Source organism: Garra rufa, chromosome 13, assembly GCF_049309525.1.
Source record: "Garra rufa chromosome 13, GarRuf1.0, whole genome shotgun sequence".
NCBI classification, from domain to species: Eukaryota; Metazoa; Chordata; class Actinopteri; order Cypriniformes; family Cyprinidae; genus Garra; species Garra rufa.
The window spans coordinates 39,263,976-39,285,633 of NC_133373.1; the positions used below are offsets into that span (position 1 = coordinate 39,263,976).

At 40.1% G+C, this 21,658-nt stretch overlaps 4 protein-coding genes across 4 annotated transcripts; all 4 read right to left on the reverse strand.

The window, feature by feature from the left end:
• Window positions 1-386: 386 nt before the first annotated feature.
• LOC141348518 (zona pellucida sperm-binding protein 4-like) lies at window positions 387-2,094 on the reverse strand. Its single transcript, XM_073852806.1, has 8 exons — window positions 1,833-2,094; window positions 1,573-1,760; window positions 1,402-1,499; window positions 1,172-1,329; window positions 908-1,100; window positions 688-835; window positions 539-611; window positions 387-460 (listed from the first exon to the last, which is right to left on the reverse strand). Exons 1-8 carry the CDS (start codon window positions 2,092-2,094, stop codon window positions 387-389), a joined length of 1,194 nt encoding a protein of 397 aa, XP_073708907.1.
• A 2,823-nt stretch (window positions 2,095-4,917) lies between these two features.
• On the reverse strand, window positions 4,918-6,887 carry LOC141283375 (zona pellucida sperm-binding protein 4-like). The gene is made up of 8 exons (XM_073816656.1): window positions 6,388-6,887; window positions 6,124-6,311; window positions 5,953-6,050; window positions 5,723-5,880; window positions 5,459-5,651; window positions 5,239-5,386; window positions 5,090-5,162; window positions 4,918-4,991 (listed from the first exon to the last, which is right to left on the reverse strand). The coding sequence occupies exons 1-8, from the start codon at window positions 6,743-6,745 to the stop codon at window positions 4,918-4,920; spliced, it is 1,290 nt and encodes a 429-aa protein (XP_073672757.1). The 5' UTR covers window positions 6,746-6,887.
• Window positions 6,888-9,441: 2,554 nt separating this feature from the next.
• Window positions 9,442-18,959, reverse strand: LOC141348519 (zona pellucida sperm-binding protein 4-like). Its single transcript, XM_073852807.1, has 10 exons — window positions 18,816-18,959; window positions 18,153-18,727; window positions 10,923-11,197; window positions 10,659-10,846; window positions 10,488-10,585; window positions 10,258-10,415; window positions 9,994-10,186; window positions 9,774-9,921; window positions 9,625-9,697; window positions 9,442-9,515 (listed from the first exon to the last, which is right to left on the reverse strand). Exons 1-10 carry the CDS (start codon window positions 18,957-18,959, stop codon window positions 9,442-9,444), a joined length of 1,926 nt encoding a protein of 641 aa, XP_073708908.1.
• A 691-nt stretch (window positions 18,960-19,650) lies between these two features.
• On the reverse strand, window positions 19,651-21,360 carry LOC141348520 (zona pellucida sperm-binding protein 4-like). The gene is made up of 8 exons (XM_073852808.1): window positions 21,100-21,360; window positions 20,834-21,021; window positions 20,663-20,760; window positions 20,433-20,590; window positions 20,172-20,364; window positions 19,952-20,099; window positions 19,803-19,875; window positions 19,651-19,724 (listed from the first exon to the last, which is right to left on the reverse strand). The coding sequence occupies exons 1-8, from the start codon at window positions 21,326-21,328 to the stop codon at window positions 19,651-19,653; spliced, it is 1,161 nt and encodes a 386-aa protein (XP_073708909.1). The 5' UTR covers window positions 21,329-21,360.
• Window positions 21,361-21,658: the final 298 nt, after the last annotated feature.

A 21,658-nucleotide genomic window follows, 5' to 3' on the forward strand; every position in this document is an offset into this window, starting at 1 on the left:
GCCATTACAGCACAGACTATTAATCTGAACTCAGAATAAATTACACTAGTGAACACTATACATTTCTGCAGTAATTTTTTACCATTAAGCACATTCATTTACATTACTGGACCATGCAAGGTCACTAAGAACTTAAGTTGTTCAAAGTAATTGTTAGTCTTGAGAATTTTTGGAAGTACTGAATCAGATCTTAAGGGGTCTAGAAGACCTTTTGAGAACAAATTGTGAACCAAAACAGGTCCAATGGTTGATTCACCAAATGACTGAAGGTAGATTGACTCACAATTGATCTTAACTTGCAAATAAACGAGCAATTTTAGGTTTGGTAGCTTGGCATGAAACAGAGACAGTGTAAGGTTCTACATGGTTTATTAAAGACGGCTCAATCATACAACCAATCTCACTTCTCCACTGGAAACAGTTTGTCCAATAGTGGAGGTCCTCACAGCAACATCTCTTCCTAAAAAGGAGAAAAAGTAGTGAGAAAGGCCACGACTAAGTCACAAATGAAGTGAAAATAGTTACTGCGTGCACTTACTCTTCCTGCCACAGCTTTGCTCACAGGAGCCAGAAGAGGGATGGCACACCGCTGTACTGCAATGGATGAAGATCTGAAAGAGAAAAGGGTTAAGCCATAGAATCCATTAAAGAGCAATATTAGGGGTTCAGGAAGAGCTGAGAGCATACGGTTTCCTGCAGAGGAGCTAGTGATGCTGGATCAACAAACGTGAACATCTTGACAACGAAGCGCTTGTAGTGGGTTGGGAACTGAAGACCAGACGCTCCAGTCACTGGAACCAGTGCGGTCAGGTAACGGTCATCATAGTAAGGGCATCTGAAGAGGAAAGAGGCAGTTAGAGAGTTCCTCACAGCAGACTAGCTGGATAAAGACTGTCTGTGGACTCACCCATCAATCAGAAGATCCCACTGGGGTAGACTGAGTGGACTGGGGGTTGATGTCGCCCAACAACGTCCCAGCATCAGGACAAGGTTGGGGTCAGTCCTCTCCAGAATGCGCACCTCAACATACACAGGCTCTCGCAGGACTTTCGTGACGGGATAATCAGCAGCACCGTAGTAGGACGTGTAGGCCTCATCCCCTGAGGAACAACACCGGGGTTTAACCACAGTCTACTGCAACCTGGACTTTAAGACTGAAGACAAGTCTTACCTTCTGCGCAACCTTTGGTGACACATTGGCCATTGGCCAGTCTAAGCTCCACTCTGAGAGGTCCAGGAGCAGCTACTGGTGGAGGTGCAGGAACACTGTTGACCTCCACAACCAGAGCTTCCACAGCAGTACCAGAGTACCTACACTGGAAGAGAAGCCTGGACAACAAACGGTCAACTTGTAGAGTTTGTCAGAGATGGTACTTAAGATAAAGGGTATGAGTCACCTACTCAAAATGGCTGTCTCTCGTGATGGAACCAAACGGACCAACGCCTACTTCATACGAGGAGGTCATTCTGTTTTCATACACCACATATCCACTGTCCTCCTGCAAATATGAACACTGTTGGCATCCAGTCCATCATAAGCCATGCAGAATAAAGTCAGAAGCATCTCCTCACCATCATGCTCGTGCCACATGCGGTGACAGGGAACTGGTATATAGCAAAGAAAGGTGTAGAGTCCACAGGAGCGCAAGGCGGTTCACTTCCACCCACTAGACGGACCGAATCCAGACTCAGTCGAGGCAGCGTAACATCTCTAGCCACCACTACCACAAACTGACCATCTCTAATACACTGGACAGTCACTGGAATGACATACAAGAGTAGATGTTGGTAACACTGACCAAATTTCAACAGATGAGATCTGAAACTCTTACCTGCTTTCCCATAGTAACACTGTTGTCCGTTAAAGCAGCAGTTGATAGCCTCACACTCCGCACCACTGATACCAGGTTGTCCACATTGGATCTGCTCATAATCAGCTACAGCACATTTGTCAACAGGCTCGGCCTTCACTGACTGCTGAAACTGAAACTTCTGAGGAACCTGCTGAGCAGATTGTTGTTGAGCTGACTGTTGAAACCGATGGTCAGATGGCTGGAACATCAGAGCTTGAGGATTCTGAGCTGGATAACCCATTTGAGGAAGAGCGCTGCAAAAAGAAATAGCCAAAACACATAGTGTTTGGAAATAACATAAATGCCACTTTCCTGCCATTACTAAACAACTGAGCATAGTTTCAGGAGGCCTTGGACTGCTATTTATACTCTACAAATGAATAGTCGTTATCAACCACACCCCCTTTAATCAAGAACCATTACAGCTGCTCTGACTAATTAACTTTAACTTCACATTTGATTGGATGTTCTTGAACAACAGTGGCTGCATCTTACTTAGGAATTTGTAGAAATTTTCACTAGAATCAAGACAAAAATACTAAGTTAAGATGCATTTAAAATGCATCTTGATTTAAAAATATTTTATACTTTATACTTACCCCATTGCCAGATAATTTTAACTGTTTCCAGGGAGAAAAAACTAAATTAAGTGCATTTTGCAAAAAACAAGATTAAATATCTTAAATACATTTTACAGGCAAAAACGCTGTTTTTTCATGCAGCTGTGAAGTTTGAGATTTAGGCCTTTGTGTTTTTTCATAAAGTGTTTTTTCAGAAAACAGCCAAACATCACTGATAAGTGTTTCTTTTATAGCACTTTATCTATTTGTATCAATAGATTTCAATTACAATACATATTTTTAAGGCCAAGAGTTTTTTCCCCTACCTTGAGCCATAAATCTCCACTTCAGCAGCACTTACACACACCACACTTTACATTTGTATTCTGTCTATATCCTGAAGGTTTTTACACAGGGATTTGTTCATATTAGCTTGATTTTATACATTTTCACCCTAAAATGGTAAGAAATACATGTTTTTTGTCTGTTCAAAGTTTTTTCCTGAATTATGGAGTGATGAAATGATATACCCCAAATTCCCTCTGTAAAAGCATTTGACACTAATATGTCAAAAAATTAAACAAGAATTTTGAAACTGACTTCATCCAGTGTTTAGATTTCTGTACTAGAAATGTATGCAAATAAACACATATTTCATATTATCAATGTAATCGATCAACTGGGTCAGTAAGGCGATAACTATTAGTTGTTTTTTTTACCCTATTCACTGGCAGTGTCTCGCCTTAATTTAAGAATTTTTAGAAATTTTGACTAGAAACAAGATAAAAATACTAAGATAAGCCTTTTTTTTCTTTTTTAAAAGATAGCCATCTCATGGGGGGTGGTGCAGATGTACATGATTATTGTCAAATGCTCATTAATATTCTTAAGGATAACTCTGAATATGTAGGAGTTCAGAGAGACTGGATTCAATAAAACAAAGAATTTTAAATAAGAGTACTGTTTTTTGTTACGTACTTGAATTTAACATGTTGAGCCGGAGGAGAGCGAACCGGAGCCGCTGCGCACCCGCACCCCGCGATCGTTATGTCCATCCACTGCACACATGCACGCGCTCCAGAGCACACTGCATTTTACTTCACCACTGAACAGCCATGAAGTTACAATAGCGCACGAATGATCCAACTCCTTAAAACAAGCTACAGGTGTCAAGAATCACAGAGGAACTTTTCCTTTTCAGCAAAGTTACTGGCCTTAGTTCAGTGAATCGGCCCACCCTCTGTGTTCATCCCCTCTAGTGGCCCTCCATATGGGCAATGCTGCATAACTGGGTCAACAGTGTGTGCCTGCATTGGCTGTTTCTCTAATATGATTGACAGGTGCTTTATGATCCATTTGCCTCACTTTTAAACCTCTGAAAAGTGGAGTATTGCCATATTGTGGTGCAAGTTTGGCCCTTAAAACACGACCAGTCTGACAAGATAAAATAAAGCCATTACAGCACAGACTATTAATCTGAACTCAGAATAAATTACACTAGTGAACACTATACACTTGTGCAGTAATTTTTTTACCATTAAGCACATTCATTTACATTACTGGACCTGGACCTTAAGTTGTTCAGAATGATTGTTAGTCTTGAGAATTTTTGGAAGTACTGAACCTAGGGTGACCAGACATCCCGAAATCTAAGCTGCTGTCCCGAATCCCGCTCTAATTGTCCCGAAAATTAAACTGGTCCACAGCGAAATCAAAGTAAAAATGAATTTAATGACTTGTGCAGAGTTCCATAAATACATCCTGGGAAAGACGGGAGTGCTGACAGCAGTGCAAAGCTCTGCAAAATATGCTGATGTCGAGCCTCCACAACCTCGGTAGGCTATATAGCTCAAGTGTGAATTTAAAGTTATGTTTCTATTCATTTATCTAGGCTATATGCAAAAACAATACAACCTTTTTGTTTTATAGAGTAGATGAAGGGAGCGCAAGTTGCAGCAGCCGTTAGGACAGTTGAAAGTGCAGGCAGAAGTCGCGTGAAGTAGTCAGATCAGTCGAGGGCGAGGCACAGTGTTCAAAATAATACTTCTATAGCCTACGTATTAGGCTATATCAATTTATATGCATATGTACGTGTTAATAAACTGATTGGTTAATTAACTTCTGTTTGAAGTATAAAAATAGCCTAACGTTACTTCTGTATTACATAAAATTATATGTAGGCTACTTATATTAATAAAAACATGATTGGCTCAGTCACTTTCGTTTGAAATTCATCATTTAACCCCCACCCGTCTTGAATTTCAACCAATCTCATCTGGTCACCCTAACTGAACCAGATCTTAAGGGAAGGGTGTCTAGAAGACCTTTTGAGAACAAATTTTGTGAACCAAAACAGGTCCAATGGTGGATGCACCAAATGACTGAAGGTAGATTTGGAGTCACAATTGATCTTAACATAGCAAATAAACAAGCAACTTTAGGTAGCTTGGCACGAAACACGGAGACAGTGTAAGGTTCTACATGGTTTATTAAAGATGGCTCAATCATACAACCAATCTCACTTCTCCACTGGAAACAGTTTGTCCAATAGTGGAGGTCCTCACAGCAACATCTCTTCCTAAAAAGGAGAAAAAAAAAAAAAAAAAAAAAAAAAAAAGTAGTGAGAAAGACCATGAAGTCACAAATCAAGTGAAAATAGTTACTGCGTGCACTTACTCTTCCTGCCACAGCTTTGCTCACAGGAGCCAGAAGAGGGATGGCACACCTCTGTACTGCAATGGATGAAGATCTGAAAGAGAAAAGGGTTAAGCCGTAGAATCCATTAAAGAGTAATATTAGGGGTTCAGGAAGAGCTGAGAGCATACGGTTTCCTGCAGAGGAGCTAGTGATGCTGGATCAACAAACGTGAACATCTTGACAACGAAGCGCTTGTAGTGGGTTGGGAACTGAAGACCAGAGGCTCCAGTCACAGGAACCAGTGCGGTCAGGTAACGGTCATCATAGTAAGGGCATCTGAAGAGGATAGAGGCAGTTAGAGAGTTCCTCACAGCAGACTAGCTGGATAAAGACTGGCTGTAGACTCACCCATCAATCAGAAGATCCCACTGGGGTAGACTGAGTGGACTGGGGGTTGATGTCGCCCAACAACGTCCCAGCATCAGGACAAGGTTGGGGTCAGTCCTCTCCAGAATGCGCACCTCAACATACACAGGCTCTCGCAGGACTTTCGTGACGGGATAATCAGCAGCACCGTAGTAGGACGTGTAGGCCTCATCCCCTGAGGAACAACACCGGGGTTTAACCACAGTCTACTGCAACCTGGACTTTAAGACTGAAGACAAGTCTTACCTTCTGCGCAACCTTTGGTGACACATTGGCCATTGGCCAGTCTAAGCTCCACTCTGAGAGGTCCAGGAGCAGCTACTGGTGGAGGTGCAGGAACACTGTTGACCTCCACAACCAGAGCTTCCACAGCAGTACCAGAGTACCTACACTGGAAGAGAAGCCTGGACAACAAACGGTCAACTTGTAGAGTTTGTCAGAGATGGTACTTAAGATAAAGGGTATGAGTCACCTACTCAAAATGGCTGTCTCTCGTGATGGAACCAAACGGACCAACGCCTACTTCATACGAGGAGATCATTCTGTTTTCATACACCACATATCCACTGTCCTCCTGCAAATATGAACACTGTTGGCATCCAGCCCATCATAAGCCATGCAGAATAAAGCCAGAAGCAGCTCCTCACCATCATGCTCGTGCCACATGCGGTGACAGGGAACTGGTATATAGCAAAGAAAAGCGTAGAGTCCACAGGAGCGCAAGGTGGTTCACTTCCACCCACTAGACGGACCGAATCCAGACTCAGTCGAGGCAGCGTAACATCTCTAGCCACCACTACCACAAACTGACCATCTCTAATACACTGGACAGTCACTGGAATGACATACAAGAGTAGATGTTGGTAACAAACATTAACCAAATTTCAACAGATGACATTCGAAACTCTTACCTGCTTTCCCATAGTAACACTGTTGTCCATTAAAGCAGCAGTTGATAGCCTCACACTCAGCACCACTGATACCAGGTTGTCCACATTGGATCTGCTCATAATCAGCTACAGCACATTTGTCAACAGGCTCGGCCTTCACTGGCTGCTGAAGCTGAAACTTCTGAGGAACCTGCTGAGCAGATTGTTGTTGAGCTGACTGTTGAAACCGATGGTCAGATGGCTGGAACATCAGAGCTTGAGGATTCTGAGCTGGATAACCCATTTGAGGAAGAGCGCTGCAAAAAGAAATAGCCAAAACACATAGTGTTTGGAAATAACATAAATGCCACTTTCCTGCCATTACTAAACAACTGAGCATAGTTTCAGGAGGCCTTGGACTGCTATTTATACTCTGCAAATGAATAGTCGTTATCAACCACACCCCCTTTAATCAAGAACCATTACAGCTGCTCTGACTAATTAACTTTAACTTCACATTTGATTGGATGTTCTTGAACAACAGTGGCTGCACTTGATTCTAGTGAAAATTTCTACAAATTCCTAAGTTAAGATGCATTTAAAATGCATCTTGATTTAAAAATATTTTACTTACCCCATTGCCAGATAATTTTAACTGTTTCCAGGGAGAAAAAACTAAATTAAGTGCATTTTGCAAAAAACAAGATTAAATATCTTAAATACATCTTACGGGCAAAAACGCTGTTTTTTCATGCAGCTGTGAAGTTTGAGATTTAGGCCTTTTTGGTTTTTCATAAAGTGTTTTTTTTTTCAGAAAACAGCCAAACATCACTGATAAGTGTTTCTTTTATAGCACTTTTATCTATTTGTATCAATAGATTTCAATTACAATACATATTTTTAAGGCCAAGTGTTTTTTTCTCCTAAACTGAGCCATAAATCTCCACTTCAGCAGCACTTACACACACCACACTTTACATTTGTATTCTGTCTATATCCTGAAGGTTTTTACACAGGGATTTGTTCATATTAGCTTGATTTTATACATTTTCACCCTAAAATGGTAAGAAATACATGTTTTTTGTCTGTTCAAAGTTTTTTCCTGAATTATGGAGTGATGAAATGATATACCCCAAATTCCCTCTGTAAAAGCATTTGACACTAATATGTCAAAAAATTAAACAAGAATTTTGAAACTGACTTCATCCAGTGTTTAGATTTCTAGAAATGTATGCAAATAAACACATATTTCATATTATCAATGTAATTGATCAACTGGGTCAGTAAGGCGATAACTATTAGTTGTCTTTTTTACCCTATTCACTGGCAGTGTCTCGCCTTAATTTAAGAATTTTTAGAAATTTTGACTAGAAACAAGATAAAAATACTAAGATAAGCCTTTTTTTTCTTTTTTAAAAGATAGCCATCTCATGGGGGGTGGTGCAGATGTACATGATTATTGACAAATGCTCATTAATATTCTTAAGGATAACTCTGAATATGTAGGAGTTCAGAGAGACTGGATTCAATAAAACAAAGAATTTTAAATAAGAGTACTGTTTTTTGTTACGTACTTGAATTTAACATGTTGAGCCGGAGGAGAGCGAACCGGAGCCGCTGCACCCGCACCCCGCGATCGTTATGTCCATCCACTGCACACATGCACGCGCTCCAGAGCACACTGCATTTTACTTCACCACTGAACAGCCATGAAGTTACAATAGCGCACGAATGATCCAACTCCTTAAAACAAGCTACAGGTGTCGAGAATCACAGAGGAACTTTTCCTTTTCAGCAAAGTTACTGGCCTTAGTTCAGTGAATCGGCCCACCCTCTGTGTTCATCCCCTCTAGTGGCCCTCCATATGGGCAATGCTGCATAACTGGGTCAACAGTGTGTGCCTGCATTGGCTGTTTCTCTAATATGATTGACAGGTGCTTTATGATCCATTTGCCTCACTTTTAAACCTCTGAAAAGTGGAGTATTGCCATATTGTGGTGCAAGTTTGGCCCTTAAAACACGACCAGTCTGACAAGATAAAATAAAGCCATTACAGCACAGACTATTAATCTGAACTCAGAATAAACTACACTAGTGAACACTATACACTTGTGCAGTAATTTTTTTACCATTAAGCACATTCATTTACATTACTGGACCTGGACCTTAAGTTGTTCAGAATGATTGTTAGTCTTGAGAATTTTTGGAAGTACTGAACCTAGGGTGACCAGACATACCGAAATCTAAGCTGCTGTCCCGAATCCCGCTCTAATTGTCCCGAAAATTAAACTGGTCCACAGCGAAATCAAAGTAAAAATGAATTTAATGACTTGTGCAGAGTTCCATAAATACATCCTGGGAAAGACGGGAGTGCTGACAGCAGTGCAAAGCTCTGCAAAATATGCTGATGTCGAGCCTCCACAACCTCGGTAGGCTATATAGCTCAAGTGTGAATTTAAAGTTATGTTTCTATTAATTTATCTAGGCTATATGCAAAAACAATACAACCTTTTTGTTTTATAGAGTAGATGAAGGGAGCGCAAGTTGCAGCAGCCGTTAGGACAGTTGAAAGTGCAGGCAGAAGTCGCGTGAAGTAGTCAGACCAGTCGAGGGCGAGGCACAGTGTTCAAAATAATACTTCTATAGCCTACGTATTAGGCTATATCAATTTATATGCATATGTACGTGTTAATAAACTGATTGGTTAATTAACTTCTGTTTGAAGTATAAAAATAGCCTAACGTTACTTCTGTATTACATAATTATATGTAGGCTACTTATATTAATAAAAACATGATTGGCTCAGTCACTTTCGTTTGAAATTCATCATTTAACCCCCACCCGTCTTGAATTTCAACCAATCTCATCTGGTCACCCTAACTGAACCAGATCTTAAGGGAAGGGTGTCTAGAAGACCTTTTGAGAACAAATTTTGTGAACCAAAACAGGTCCAATGGTTGATGCACCAAATGACTGAAGGTAGATTTGGAGTCACAATTGATCTTTACATAGCAAATAAACAAGCAACTTTAGGCAGCTTGGCACGAAACACTGAGACAGTGTAAGGTTCTACATGGTTTATTAAAGATGGCTCAATCATACAACCAATCTCACTTCTCCACTGGAAACAGTTTGTCCAATAGTGGAGGTCCTCACAGCAACATCTCTTCCTAAAAAGGAGGAAAAAAAAAAAAAAAAAAAAAAAAAAAAAAAAAAAAAAGTAGTGAGAAAGACCATGAAGTCACAAATGAAGTGAAAATAGTTACTGCGTGCACTTACTCTTCCTGCCACAGCTTTGCTCACAGGAGCCAGAAGAGGGATGGCACACCTCTGTACTGCAATGGATGAAGATCTGAAAGAGAAAAGGGTTAAGCCGTAGAATCCATTAAAGAGTAATATTAGGGGTTCAGGAAGAGCTGAGAGCATACGGTTTCCTGCAGAGGAGCTAGTGATGCTGGATCAACAAACGTGAACATCTTGACAACAAAGCGCTTGTAGTGGGTTGGGAACTGAAGACCAGAGGCTCCAGTCACAGGAACCAGTGCGGTCAGGTAACGGTCATCATAGTAAGGGCATCTGAAGAGGAAAGAGGCAGTTAGAGAGTTCCTCACAGCAGACTAGCTGGATAAAGACTGGCTGTAGACTCACCCATCAATCAGAAGATCCCACTGGGGTAGACTGAGTGGACTGGGGGTTGATGTCGCCCAACAACGTCCCAGCATCAGGACAAGGTTGGGGTCAGTCCTCTCCAGAATGCGCACCTCAACATACACAGGCTCTCGCAGGACTTTCGTGACGGGATAATCAGCAGCACCGTAGTAGGACGTGTAGGCCTCATCCCCTGAGGAACAACACCGGGGTTTAACCACAGTCTACAGCAACCTGGACTTTAAGACTGAAGACAAGTCTTACCTTCTGCGCAACCTTTGGTGACACATTGGCCATTGGCCAGTCTAAGCTCCACTCTGAGAGGTCCAGGAGCAGCTACTGGTGGAGGTGCAGGAACACTGTTGACCTCCACAACCAGAGCTTCCACAGCAGTACCAGAGTACCTACACTGGAAGAGAAGCCTGGACAACAAACGGTCAACTTGTAGAGTTTGTCAGAGATGGTACTTAAGATAAAGGGTATGAGTCACCTACTCAAAATGGCTGTCTCTCGTGATGGAACCAAACGGACCAACGCCTACTTCATACGAGGAGGTCATTCTGTTTTCATACACCACATATCCACTGTCCTCCTGCAAATATGAACACTGTTGGCATCCAGTCCATCATAAGCCATGCAGAATAAAGCCAGAAGCATCTCCTCACCATCATGCTCGTGCCACATGCGGTGACAGGGAACTGGTATATAGCAAAGAAAGGTGTAGAGTCCACAGGAGCGCAAGGTGGTTCACTTCCACCCACTAGACGGACCGAATCCAGACTCAGTCGAGGCAGCGTAACATCTCTAGCCACCACTACCACAAACTGACCATCTCTAATACACTGGACAGTCACTGGAATGACATACAAGAGTAGATGTTGGTAACAAACATTAACCAAATTTCAACAGATGAGATCTGAAACTCTTACCTGCTTTCCCATAGTAACACTGTTGTCCGTTAAAGCAGCAGTTGATAGCCTCACACTCAGCACCACTGATACCAGGTTGTCCACATTGGATCTGCTCATAATCAGCTACAGCACATTTGTCAACAGGCTCGGCCTTCACTGGCTGCTGAAACTGAAACTTCTGAGGAACCTGCTGAGCAGATTGTTGTTGAGCTGACTGTTGAAACCGATGGTCAGATGGCTGGAACATCAGAGCTTGAGGATTCTGAGCTGGATAACCCATTTGAGGAAGAGCACTGCAAAAAGAAATAGCCAAAACACATAGTGTTTGGAAATAACATAAATGCCACTTTCCTGCCATTACTAAACAACTGAGCATAGTTTCAGGAGGCCTTGGACTGCTATTTATACTCTACAAATGAATAGTCGTTATCAACCACACCCCCTTTAATCAAGAACCATTACAGCTGCTCTGACTAATTAACTTTAACTTCACATTTGATTGGATGTTCTTGAACAACAGTGGCTGCATCTTACTTAGGAATTTGTAGAAATTTTCACTAGAATCAAGACAAAAATACTAAGTTAAGATGCATTTAAAATGCATATTGATTTAAAAATATTTTATACTTTATACTTACCAGATAATTTTAACTGTTTCCAGGGAGAAAAAACTAAATTAAGTGCATTTAGCAAAAAACAAGATTAAATATCTTAAATACATCTTACGGGCAAAAACGCTGTTTTTTCATGCAGCTGTGAAGTTTGAGATTTAGGCCTTTTTGGTTTTTCATAAAGTGTTTTTTCAGAAAACAGCCAAACATCACTGATAAGTGTTTCTTTTATAGCACTTTATCTATTTGTATCAATAGATTTCAATTACAATACATATTTTTAAGGCCAAGAGTTTTTTCTCCTACCTTGAGCCATAAATCTCCACTTCAGCAGCACTTACACACACCACACTTTACATTTGTATTCTGTCTATATCCTGAAGGTTTTTACACAGGGATTTGTTCATATTAGCTTGATTTTATACATTTTCACCCTAAAATGGTAAGAAATACATGTTTTTTGTCTGTTCAAAGTTTTTTCCTGAATTATGGAGTGATGAAATGATATACCCCAAATTCCCTCTGTAAAAGCATTTGACACTAATATGTCAAAAAATTAAACAAGAATTTTGAAATTGACTTCATCCAGTGTTTAGATTTCTGTACTAGAAATGTATGCAAATAAACACATATTTCATATTATCAATGTAATTGATCAACTGGGTCAGTAAGGCGATAACTATTAGTTGTTTTTTTTACCCTATTCACTGGCAGTGTCTCGCCTTAATTTAAGAATTTTTAGAAATTTTGACTAGAAACAAGATAAAAATACTAAGATAAGCCTTTTTTTTTCTTTTTTAAAAGATAGCCATCTCATGGGGGGTGGTGCAGATGTACATGATTATTGTCAAATGCTCATTAATATTCTTAAGGATAACTCTGAATATGTAGGAGTTCAGAAAGACTGGATTCAATAAAACAAAGAATTTAAAATAAGAGTACTGTTTTTTTTTTTTACGTACTTGAATTTAACATGTTGAGCCGGAGGAGAGCGAACCGGAGCCGCTGCGCGCGCACCCGCACCCCGCGATCGTTATGTCCATCCACTGCACACACGCACGCGCTCCAGAGCACACTGCATTTTTTTTTTTTCAAAATATATTTATTTGCATTTGTTTTAAACATATAAATAAAAGAAAAAAACACATACATAAGTAAGAGAACCTTACAGAGCTTCTCCAAGAGAGAAAATAAAATAAATTAATTAACAATAAAAAAAAAAAATAAATAAATAAAATAAAATATTCAACAAATACACAAACAATTCTCACTAGTTTCCGTACACCAGCATTCACAGCCATCCATTTTACAGTTTAACTTTTACCTTTTCTGAGTATTTAGTTATTTTTTAGGAGAGATCACATTACAGTATATGGAGATACCCAATACAAAGAGATGAATGTTGAATATTAGTCGTCCACTGCTGTCAAGTCCTCTTGGTTACAATAGCATAAAAATGGAGTCCAAATATTGTAAAAGTCTTTAAGTTTCCCTTTAACTGCATAAGTCAGTTTTTCCATGGCGAGGTTGTTAGTCATTTCTTTAATCCAAAGGATAGAGGAAGGACCTTGTATCTCCTTCCATTTTAAAGCAATAGCCCGTTTGGCCTGAAGCAAGCTAAAGTCAATTAGTTTGCGTTTATTGGTGTTCACCACAGAATTTACTGGATATATATGAAATAAACAGAGTTTGGGATCGCAAGGAACATTTTCTTCAGTCAGTTTACCAATCATAACCAGAATACTCTTCCAAAATGTTTGAATCTCAATACACTCCCACATACAATGGTAAAGGGTTCCAATATCTTGTTTACATTTTAAACAGCTGTCAGGAATATTTGGGTTAAACTTATGTAGTTTAACCGGGGTAATATATGTCCGCATTTATATTGCAGCAATCTGCATCTAGTATTTACACTATATGTTTGCGCAAACAAACAAGAATCCATCCATTCATCTTTAGAAATATCTTCCTGAAGGTCATTTTTCCATGCAGTTAAATAGGACATTGAACTTTCTTTTGAACCCTCTAAAAGTGTATTATAAAAAAAAGACAGATTGCCTTTATCCCTCAAATGTTTTAAAGTATGTTCTTCTATAGTTGACAAAGAAGGCTCTAAATAGGTTTTAATTTCAGAGTGTATAAAACTTCTTATCTGTAGATATTTGAAGAAGTGCTTCTGATGAATATCGTATTCTTTCATCAATTGTTGGAACGACATCATTATACCATCCTTATATAAATCTTTTACTTGTTTTGCACCCTTGTACGTCCAATTTTTAAATCCCCCATCATTTGTCCCTGGCACAAACATTGTATTACCCCAAATTGGCGTCAGACTTGAAAGTTTAATTGTTTCACCTAAAAAGTCATGAGCTTCATACCATACACAAATAGAGTTTCTAAGGAAAGGATTATTTGTAGATTTTTAGTACTTTAACTGGGGAAGAATAAAGATACATCTGTAATGGAGTTGTTATTCCATTTTTTTCTATATCTATCCATGCAGGAGGGTCTGTTTTTATGAAATAATACATAGTGGAACACAATTGAGCTGCCCAATAATAGAGTTTTATATTTGGTAGTTTAAGCCCTCCCCGCTCATACGGTAAATAAAGTAGGGACAGACGTAACCGAGGACGCTTGTTATTCCATATAAACCTTGTCAACATTTTCTTGAGTGTTACAAAGAATGTAGCTGGAAGTGGAAGAGGAATTGACTGAAAGAGATACAAGAACTTAGGTAGAATTGACATCTTTATAATATTTATACGTCCAATCATTGAGATTGGCATTGCATTCCATCTCTCGAGCGAGTCCATGACTTTTTTTAACAATGGGTCATAATTAATTGAAATAATCTCTGTTATATTTGTGACTATCTTAATTCCTAAGTGGGTAAACTCTTCTTGTAAACTGAAAAATTGCCTATTGTTTGTATAGTTTCATCCTTGTTTAATAATAGCAAAGGCACTTTTATTATTGTTAACTTTATACCCTGAAAACTCTCCGAATACTTTTAATTAAGTGTTAAGAGCTTGAATTGAAAGTTCTAGATTACTAAGAAAAACAACAATATCATCTGCAAACAGAGATAAGCGGTGTTCTCTCTCACCTATTATTATGCCTTTAATTTCAGGACTACTCCGAATTGCCATTGCAAGAGGTTCTACTGCGAATAAAAACAACAAAGTGGGTACCCTTGACGGGTTCCTCTACTTAAATTAAAGGGCTTTGATATTTGGTTATTTGTTATTATTTCTGCTCATGGATCATTGTAAAGTAATTTGATCCATCTAATATACCCATCACCCAACCCAAATCTCTCAAGCACCTCGAAAAGATACCTCCATTCAATCCTGTCGAAGGCTTTTTCCGCGTCCAACGACAGAATTGCATGGTCCTCGGCCTTTTGTTTTTTATATACTATATTTAAAACCCTTCGTATGTTATGAAAGGCTTGCCTTCCAAGCACAAACCCATTTTGATCGTTCATGATAAGGTTTGGTATGAACTAGGGGTGGGCATAGATTAATTTTTTTAATCTAGATTAATCTAGATTAAATCTTGGAATTAATCTATTAATCTAGATTAAAATGGCTAATGCAATTGTTAATGCTAATGCAAACCCTAATTGAATTCTGCTGAAGGCATTCAGAATATGTGTGCTACCCAAATAATGACTAAAAGTAAGTCTTCGAGAACGGGCCAGGTGGCGCATTAGATCAGGCGCTCATCTCCTGTTTCCAAAATGCATCACAAACTGCTTGACAATTGCATTTACAACATAATTACCTATACAAACTTGTGTAACCAAGTACTTCTGCACAAAAGGCTGCGTGACGTGCGCGTTGCCGTTAAATACACAGAGACGCGCACGGGAATGGATTTCTGCGTGCATAGTCTTCCATTAAACTGCGTTGCTTTTAGAAGCGTCAATTTAGTTGTCGCATATAGTTTAATGTCTTTATTTCGGGATTATCAAAGTAAATTATAACTCAAACTTGAGATTTTACTGGGGCACAGCAGATTTTCACTGGGGCGCGTGCCCCAGTAAAAAGGGTCTAAGAACGCACCTGCCCTGAAGCGGCTTCATAACTGCATCCATGTTTGCAGACTTTGCACGTCTCATTTGATGTGGTAATTTCACAGAAGTTGAAGACTCGTTCTCGCCCCCTACAGTGCAATTCCACTAGGTATACATCATCCGCACTAAAATATCAAGGTGAAAGTCATCATATCTTGCGTAGTTTAGACCCAGCTCCCAACCCAACTTTGAGAATAGATTAACGGCGATATTTTTTTTATCGCCCGATAAGAGTCTCACGTTAACGCAGCACGTTAACGCCGATAACGGCCCACCACTAGTATGAACGTTTCAATTCTTTTAGATAGGGCCTTACAGAGAATCTTAGTATCACAGGACATTAACGATATGGGCCTATAGGATGATTTTTCATTGGGAGGTTTACCTGGTTTTAATATAAGGGTAATTAGAGCTAATCTCAGAGAGGGGGGTAATATTCCTTTTCCTAAAGATTCATTAAACATTTCAAGTAAGTGTGGTAAAATTTTCCCTGCAAATGTTTTGTAAATTTCCATCGGGAGGCCATCCGGTCCAGGAGCCTTGCCGTTACTCATGTCCTGTAGAGCCTCTGAGAGCTCTTCTATACTTAGATTCTTTTCTAAATTACTTCTTGTCTCTTCTGATAATTTTGGAAATTTAATTTTACCAAGAAAATTATTTTGCCCCTCTGAATTACTGGCAATTTCCGAGTTATACAAATTTTCATAGTACAGTTTAAAAATATTATTTATTTCCAATGGGTCCACCGTCTTCTCCCCATTCTCTAAAAAAACTGAATTGATGGCTCTATCTGTTTGTATATTCTTGATTCTCCATGCTAGAAGTTTTCCTGATTTTTCCCCCTGATCATAATAAGACTGCTTTAGCCACATTAAGTTCTTAGATATTTTACTACTAGTTATTTCATTATATTTGGCTTTCAGTACTTTCAGTACAAGTTCTTTCTGCTTTGAAGGGTCATTATTACTAAAGAGATGCCGTTCTAGTAGTTTAATTTCTTTCCCCAGGTCTTCTAATTCTGCCTGATAAATTTTGGATTTGTATCTTGTATAACTTAATATCTCCCCTCTAATATATGCCTTGAATGCCTCCCATTTAACTGAGGCACTTGTCTGATTTGTATTAACTACAAAATATATATCAATTTTATTATCAAAGAATTTCACAAAATCATGATCAAGAAGCCAACTTGCTTGAAATCGAAATCTGGGAGGTGGGAGAACAAGATTGTCTAATTGGATTGTAAACAAAACAGGGGCATGGTCGGACAGTAAGATACTATCATACCAAGTTTTACCTACCTTCGCCACTAAACCATTGGAAATTAAAAAATAATCTATTCTTGAAAATGTTTTATATGTATTCGAAAAGCATGAATATTCTTTCTTGCTTGGATCGAGATACCTCCAAATCTCAACTAAATTTAAGTCAGTCATATACTTCAAGATCATTTTCTTAGACTGTTGATGGGTATCTACTCCTGAAGAGCGATCATTCTCGGGGTTTAGTACACAATTAAAATCTCCTCCAATTACATAATTTCCGGCATAGGCTGAGATAGTGAAAAATAAATTCTGAAAAAAAGAAGGGTCATCTACATTAGGAGCGTATATGCTTATTAAATTAATATGTGATGTCAAAATTGTACCATTAAGAATTATGTGTCTCCCTAACGGATCTATATATTGCTGTTTTAACTGAAATGGGATGGACTTATGTATAAGAATCATGACTCCTCTGGCTCGAGAGGTGAAAGATGCATTGAAAACTTGCCCTGGCCATCTCTTAGTGACTCTACTAACATCATCTTTTAATAAATGAGTTTCTTGTAAAAAGATTATGTTTGCTTTAATTTGTTTTAATCGACCTAGTACTTGTTTAAGTTTTACCAAATTATTTAGTCCTCTTACATTCCAGCTACAAATGTTTATCTCCGAATTATTAATCACTTACCTACTTATATAACCATGTAAATACAACTGTGCATGGGCATCCATATAGAAAGTAAAACCAAAAGAGTGTGAACGATAAAAAATAAACAAAATAACACAAACGCTTACATAAACAACCCCTGCCATCCCACCCCACCTGCAATCCCCCAACTGGAAAGCATAACAATACCCCTTACAATGAACCTTGGTTATGAAACATGTTAGATCCATATAATATGGAGCAACATTTGGCAAGCCTACTCTCATTACTATCAGCCCTGGGCTCGCTAAAGAAGAACATAGCTGGGCTCAGAATTATAAGTCCCACCCTATAGAACATCGGGCCAGTTTAGACTGACTCGTATATCTCTATACATGAACTTGTTTACTCATACTGATGAACATAGTAGAGAAAGAAAAAATAAATTTAAACTGGCAATGTAATTTGTTATATCAGTTCTGCTGGAATATAATCACTTTCAATTCCACGTAAATGTAAACATCTTAACCACTTGAAAGAAAATGAAATAAGAGTGCATCCTTAATAACTAGACACAGAGTTCAAGTCCTGATGAGTCAACACTTGTGTTGCAACGTTTAAGTATTGGTACGTACTGACCGAACAAAATCCTCTGCCTCCGCAACAGTTTTAAAGACATGACGCTGGCCGGCGTGCGTGACTATCAGATGCGCAGGGTAAAGCATCCCATAACGAATTTCCATGCCTCGAAGTTGTGACTTTACTCCGTCGAACTGTCGCTGCCGGGTCTCAGCTGATAAATCTGGAAACAAGCTGATCCGTTGCCCTTCGTATCTTAACTCCTTCATTTTCCTAGCCGCTCTCAAAGCCTTCTCCTTGTCCTGGTAATTCAGGAACTTCATCACGATCGCTCTTGGAGCTGACGTGCGGTTCGGGTTAACTTGTCCTACGCGGTGCGCTCGTTCAATGACAGGTGGCGATCCGAACTCATCCCTCAGAATCTTAGGGAAAAAATTCTCAATGAAGGCGAACATATTGGATCCTTCTGTTTTTTCTGGCAGGCCAATTAGTCTCAGATTAGAACGCCTTCCTCTGTCCTCCAAATCCTGCACCTTGTTTCGTAGAAATTCAGTTGTTTCTTCGAGTTGATTAACTTTGTGTTGAAGGTCTGTTACATCCTCTTCAGCTTGCGAGATCCTCTCCAATTCGTTGCGCTTGTGACAGTAAGTCTGATTTTATGCCGTTTATGGCGTCCATCGTGTCAGTGAATTGTTTTGAACAATCGTCTCTCAAGGACTGAACCGCACGTAGGATATCGTCGTTTGTGGCCGCTTTATCTTCACTTTGCAGCTCGGCTAGCTTTTTGCTAGCTAACACCTTGTCTTCCTCTTCCATCTGTCCAGATGGCTTCGAATGTTGTGCAGGTTTGATGGTTTTGGGTGGCATTTTGTCCCGGCAAACTTTAAAGTGGTTTTCTAAACGCTTATATCAGTTCTAGCCTTTTTGAGAATTCAAACGAACATTCAGTAGCGAGCCCGATTCACGTGACTTATCAGCTGCACGCCATAACCGGAAGTCCCGCACACTGCATTTTACTTCACCACTGAACAGCCATGAAGTTACAATAGCACACAAATGATCCAACTCCTTAAAACAAGCTACAGGTGTCAAGAATCACAGAGGAACTTTTCCTTTTCAGCAATGGGATCAGTTACTGGCCTTAGTTCAGTGAATCAGCCCACCCTCTGTGTTCATCCCCTCTAGTGGCCCTCCATATGGGCAATGCTGCATAATTGGGTCAACAGTGTGTGCCTGCATTGGCTGTTTCTCTAATATGACTGACAGGTGCTTTATGATCCATTTGCCTCACTTTTAAACCTCTGAAAAGTGGAGTATTGCCATATTGTGGTGCAAGTTTGGCTCTTAAAACACAATCTTAAGGGAAGGGTGTCTAGAAGACCTTTTGAGAACAAATTGAGAACCAAAACAGGTCCAATGGTTGATGCACCAAATGACTGAAGGTAGATTGAGTCACAATTGATCTTAACATAGCAAATAAACAAGCAACTTCAGGTAGCTTGGCATGAAACACTGAGACGGTGTAAGGTTCTACATGGTTTATTAAAAGACAACTCAATCATACAACCAATTTCACTTCTCCACTGGAAACAGTTTGTCCAATAGTGGAGGTCCTCACAGCAACATCTCTTCCTAAAAAGGAGAAAAAGTAGTGAGAAAGGCCACAACTAAGTCACAAATGAAGTGAAAATAGTTACTGCGTGCACTTACTCTTCCTGCCACAGCTTTGCTCACAGGAGCCAGAAGAGGGATGGCACACCTCTGTACTGCAATGGATGAAGATCTGAAAGAGAAAAGGGTTAAGCCACAGAATCCATTAAAGAGCAATATTAGGGGTTCAGGAAGAGCTGAGAGCATACGGTTTCCTGCAGAGGAGCTAGTGATGCTGGATCAACAAACGTGAACATCTTGACAACGAAGCGCTTGTAGTGGGTTGGGAACTGAAGACCAGACGCTCCAGTCACTGGAACCAGTGCGGTCAGGTAACGGTCATCATAGTAAGGGCATCTGAAGAGGAAAGAGGCAGTTAGAGAGTTCCTCACAGCAGACTAGCTGGATAAAGACTGGCTGTAGACTCACCCATCAATCAGAAGATCCCACTGGGGTAGACTGAGTGGACTGGGGGTTGATGTCGCCCAACAACGTCCCAGCATCAGGACAAGGTTGGGGTCAGTCCTCTCCAGAATGCGCACCTCAACATACACAGGCTCTCGCAGGACTTTCGTGACGGGATAATCAGCAGCACCGTAGTAGGACGTGTAGGCCTCATCCCCTGAGGAACACTGGGGTTTAACCACAGTCTACTGCAACCTGGACTTTAAGACTGAAGACAAGTCTTACCTTCTGCGCAACCTTTGGTGACACATTGGCCATTGGCCAGTCTAAGCTCCACTCTGAGAGGTCCAGGAGCAGCTACTGGTGGAGGTGCAGGAACACTGTTGACCTCCACAACCAGAGCTTCCACAGCAGTACCAGAGTACCTACACTGGAAGAGAAGCCTGGACAACAAACGGTCAACTTGTAGAGTTTGTCAGAGATGGTACTTAAGATAAAGGGTATGAGTCACCTACTCAAAATGGCTGTCTCTCGTGATGGAACCAAACGGACCAACGCCTACTTCATACGAGGAGGTCATTCTGTTTTCATACACCACATATCCACTGTCCTCCTGCAAATATGAACACTGTTGGCATCCAGCCCATCATAAGCCTTGCAGAATAAAGCCAGAAGCAGCTCCTCACCATCATGCTCGTGCCACATGCGGTGACAGGGAACTGGTATATAGCAAAGAAAGGTGTAGAGTCCACAGGAGCGCAAGGCGGTTCACTTCCACCCACTAGACGGACCGAATCCAGACTCAGTCGAGGCAGCGTAACATCTCTAGCCACCACTACCACAAACTGACCATCTCTAATACACTGGACAGTCACTGGAATGACATACAAGAGTAGATTAATGTTGGTAACAAACTAACCAAATTTTAACAGATGACATTCGAAACTCTTACCTGCTTTCCCATAGTAACACTGTTGTCCATTAAAGCAGCAGTTGATAGCCTCACACTCAGCACCACTGATACCAGGTTGTCCACATTGGATCTGCTCATAATCAGCTACAGCACATTTGTCAACAGGCTCGGCCTTCACTGGCTGCTGAAACTGAAACTTCTGAGGAACCTGCTGAGCAGATTGTTGTTGAGCTGACTGTTGAAACCGATGGTCAGATGGCTGGAACATCAGAGCTTGAGGATTCTGAGCTGGATAACCCATTTGAGGAAGAGCGCTGCAAAAAGAAATAGCCAAAACACATAGTGTTTGGAAATAACATAAATGCCACTTTCCTGCCATTACTAAACAACTGAGCATAGTTTCAGGAGGCCTTGGACTGCTATTTATACTCTACAAATGAATAGTCGTTATCAACCACACCCCCTTTAATCAAGAACCATTACAGCTGCTCTGACTAATTAACTTTAACTTCACATTTGATTGGATTTTCTTGAACAACAGTGGCTGCACTTGATTCTAGTGAAAATTTCTACAAATTCCTAAGTTAAGATGCATTTA

Excerpts from the sequence above, each read along its gene's own strand:
- LOC141348518 (XM_073852806.1), bottom strand. The coding sequence starts at position 2,094 with ATGGGTTATCCAGCTCAGAATCCTCAAGCTCTGATGTTCCAGCCATCT. Across the intron at positions 1,761-1,832 it reads GTGTTACTATGGGAAAGCAG|TGACTGTCCAGTGTATTAGA; the intron begins GTAAGAGTTTCA and ends ATGTCATTCCAG. Across the intron at positions 461-538 it reads GCAAAGCTGTGGCAGGAAGA|GAAGAGATGTTGCTGTGAGG; the intron begins GTAAGTGCACGC and ends TCTCCTTTTTAG.
- LOC141283375 (XM_073816656.1), bottom strand. The coding sequence starts at position 6,745 with ATGCTCAGTTGTTTAGTAATGGCAGGAAAGTGGCATTTATGTTATTTC. Across the intron at positions 5,652-5,722 it reads CACCAAAGGTTGCGCAGAAG|GGGATGAGGCCTACACGTCC; the intron begins GTAAGACTTGTC and ends GTTGTTCCTCAG. Across the intron at positions 5,387-5,458 it reads TGGGATCTTCTGATTGATGG|ATGCCCTTACTATGATGACC; the intron begins GTGAGTCTACAG and ends TATCCTCTTCAG.
- LOC141348519 (XM_073852807.1), bottom strand. The coding sequence starts at position 18,959 with ATGCCACCCAAAACCATCAAACCTGCACAACATTCGAAGCCATCTGGA. Across the intron at positions 18,728-18,815 it reads ACGACGATATCCTACGTGCG|CGCAACGAATTGGAGAGGAT; the intron begins GTTCAGTCCTTG and ends TACTGTCACAAG. Across the intron at positions 9,698-9,773 it reads TAGCTCCTCTGCAGGAAACC|ATCTTCATCCATTGCAGTAC; the intron begins GTATGCTCTCAG and ends TTTCTCTTTCAG.
- LOC141348520 (XM_073852808.1), bottom strand. The coding sequence starts at position 21,328 with ATGTTCCAGCCATCTGACCATCGGTTTCAACAGTCAGCTCAACAACAA. Across the intron at positions 20,365-20,432 it reads CACCAAAGGTTGCGCAGAAG|GGGATGAGGCCTACACGTCC; the intron begins GTAAGACTTGTC and ends AGTGTTCCTCAG. Across the intron at positions 19,876-19,951 it reads TAGCTCCTCTGCAGGAAACC|ATCTTCATCCATTGCAGTAC; the intron begins GTATGCTCTCAG and ends TTTCTCTTTCAG.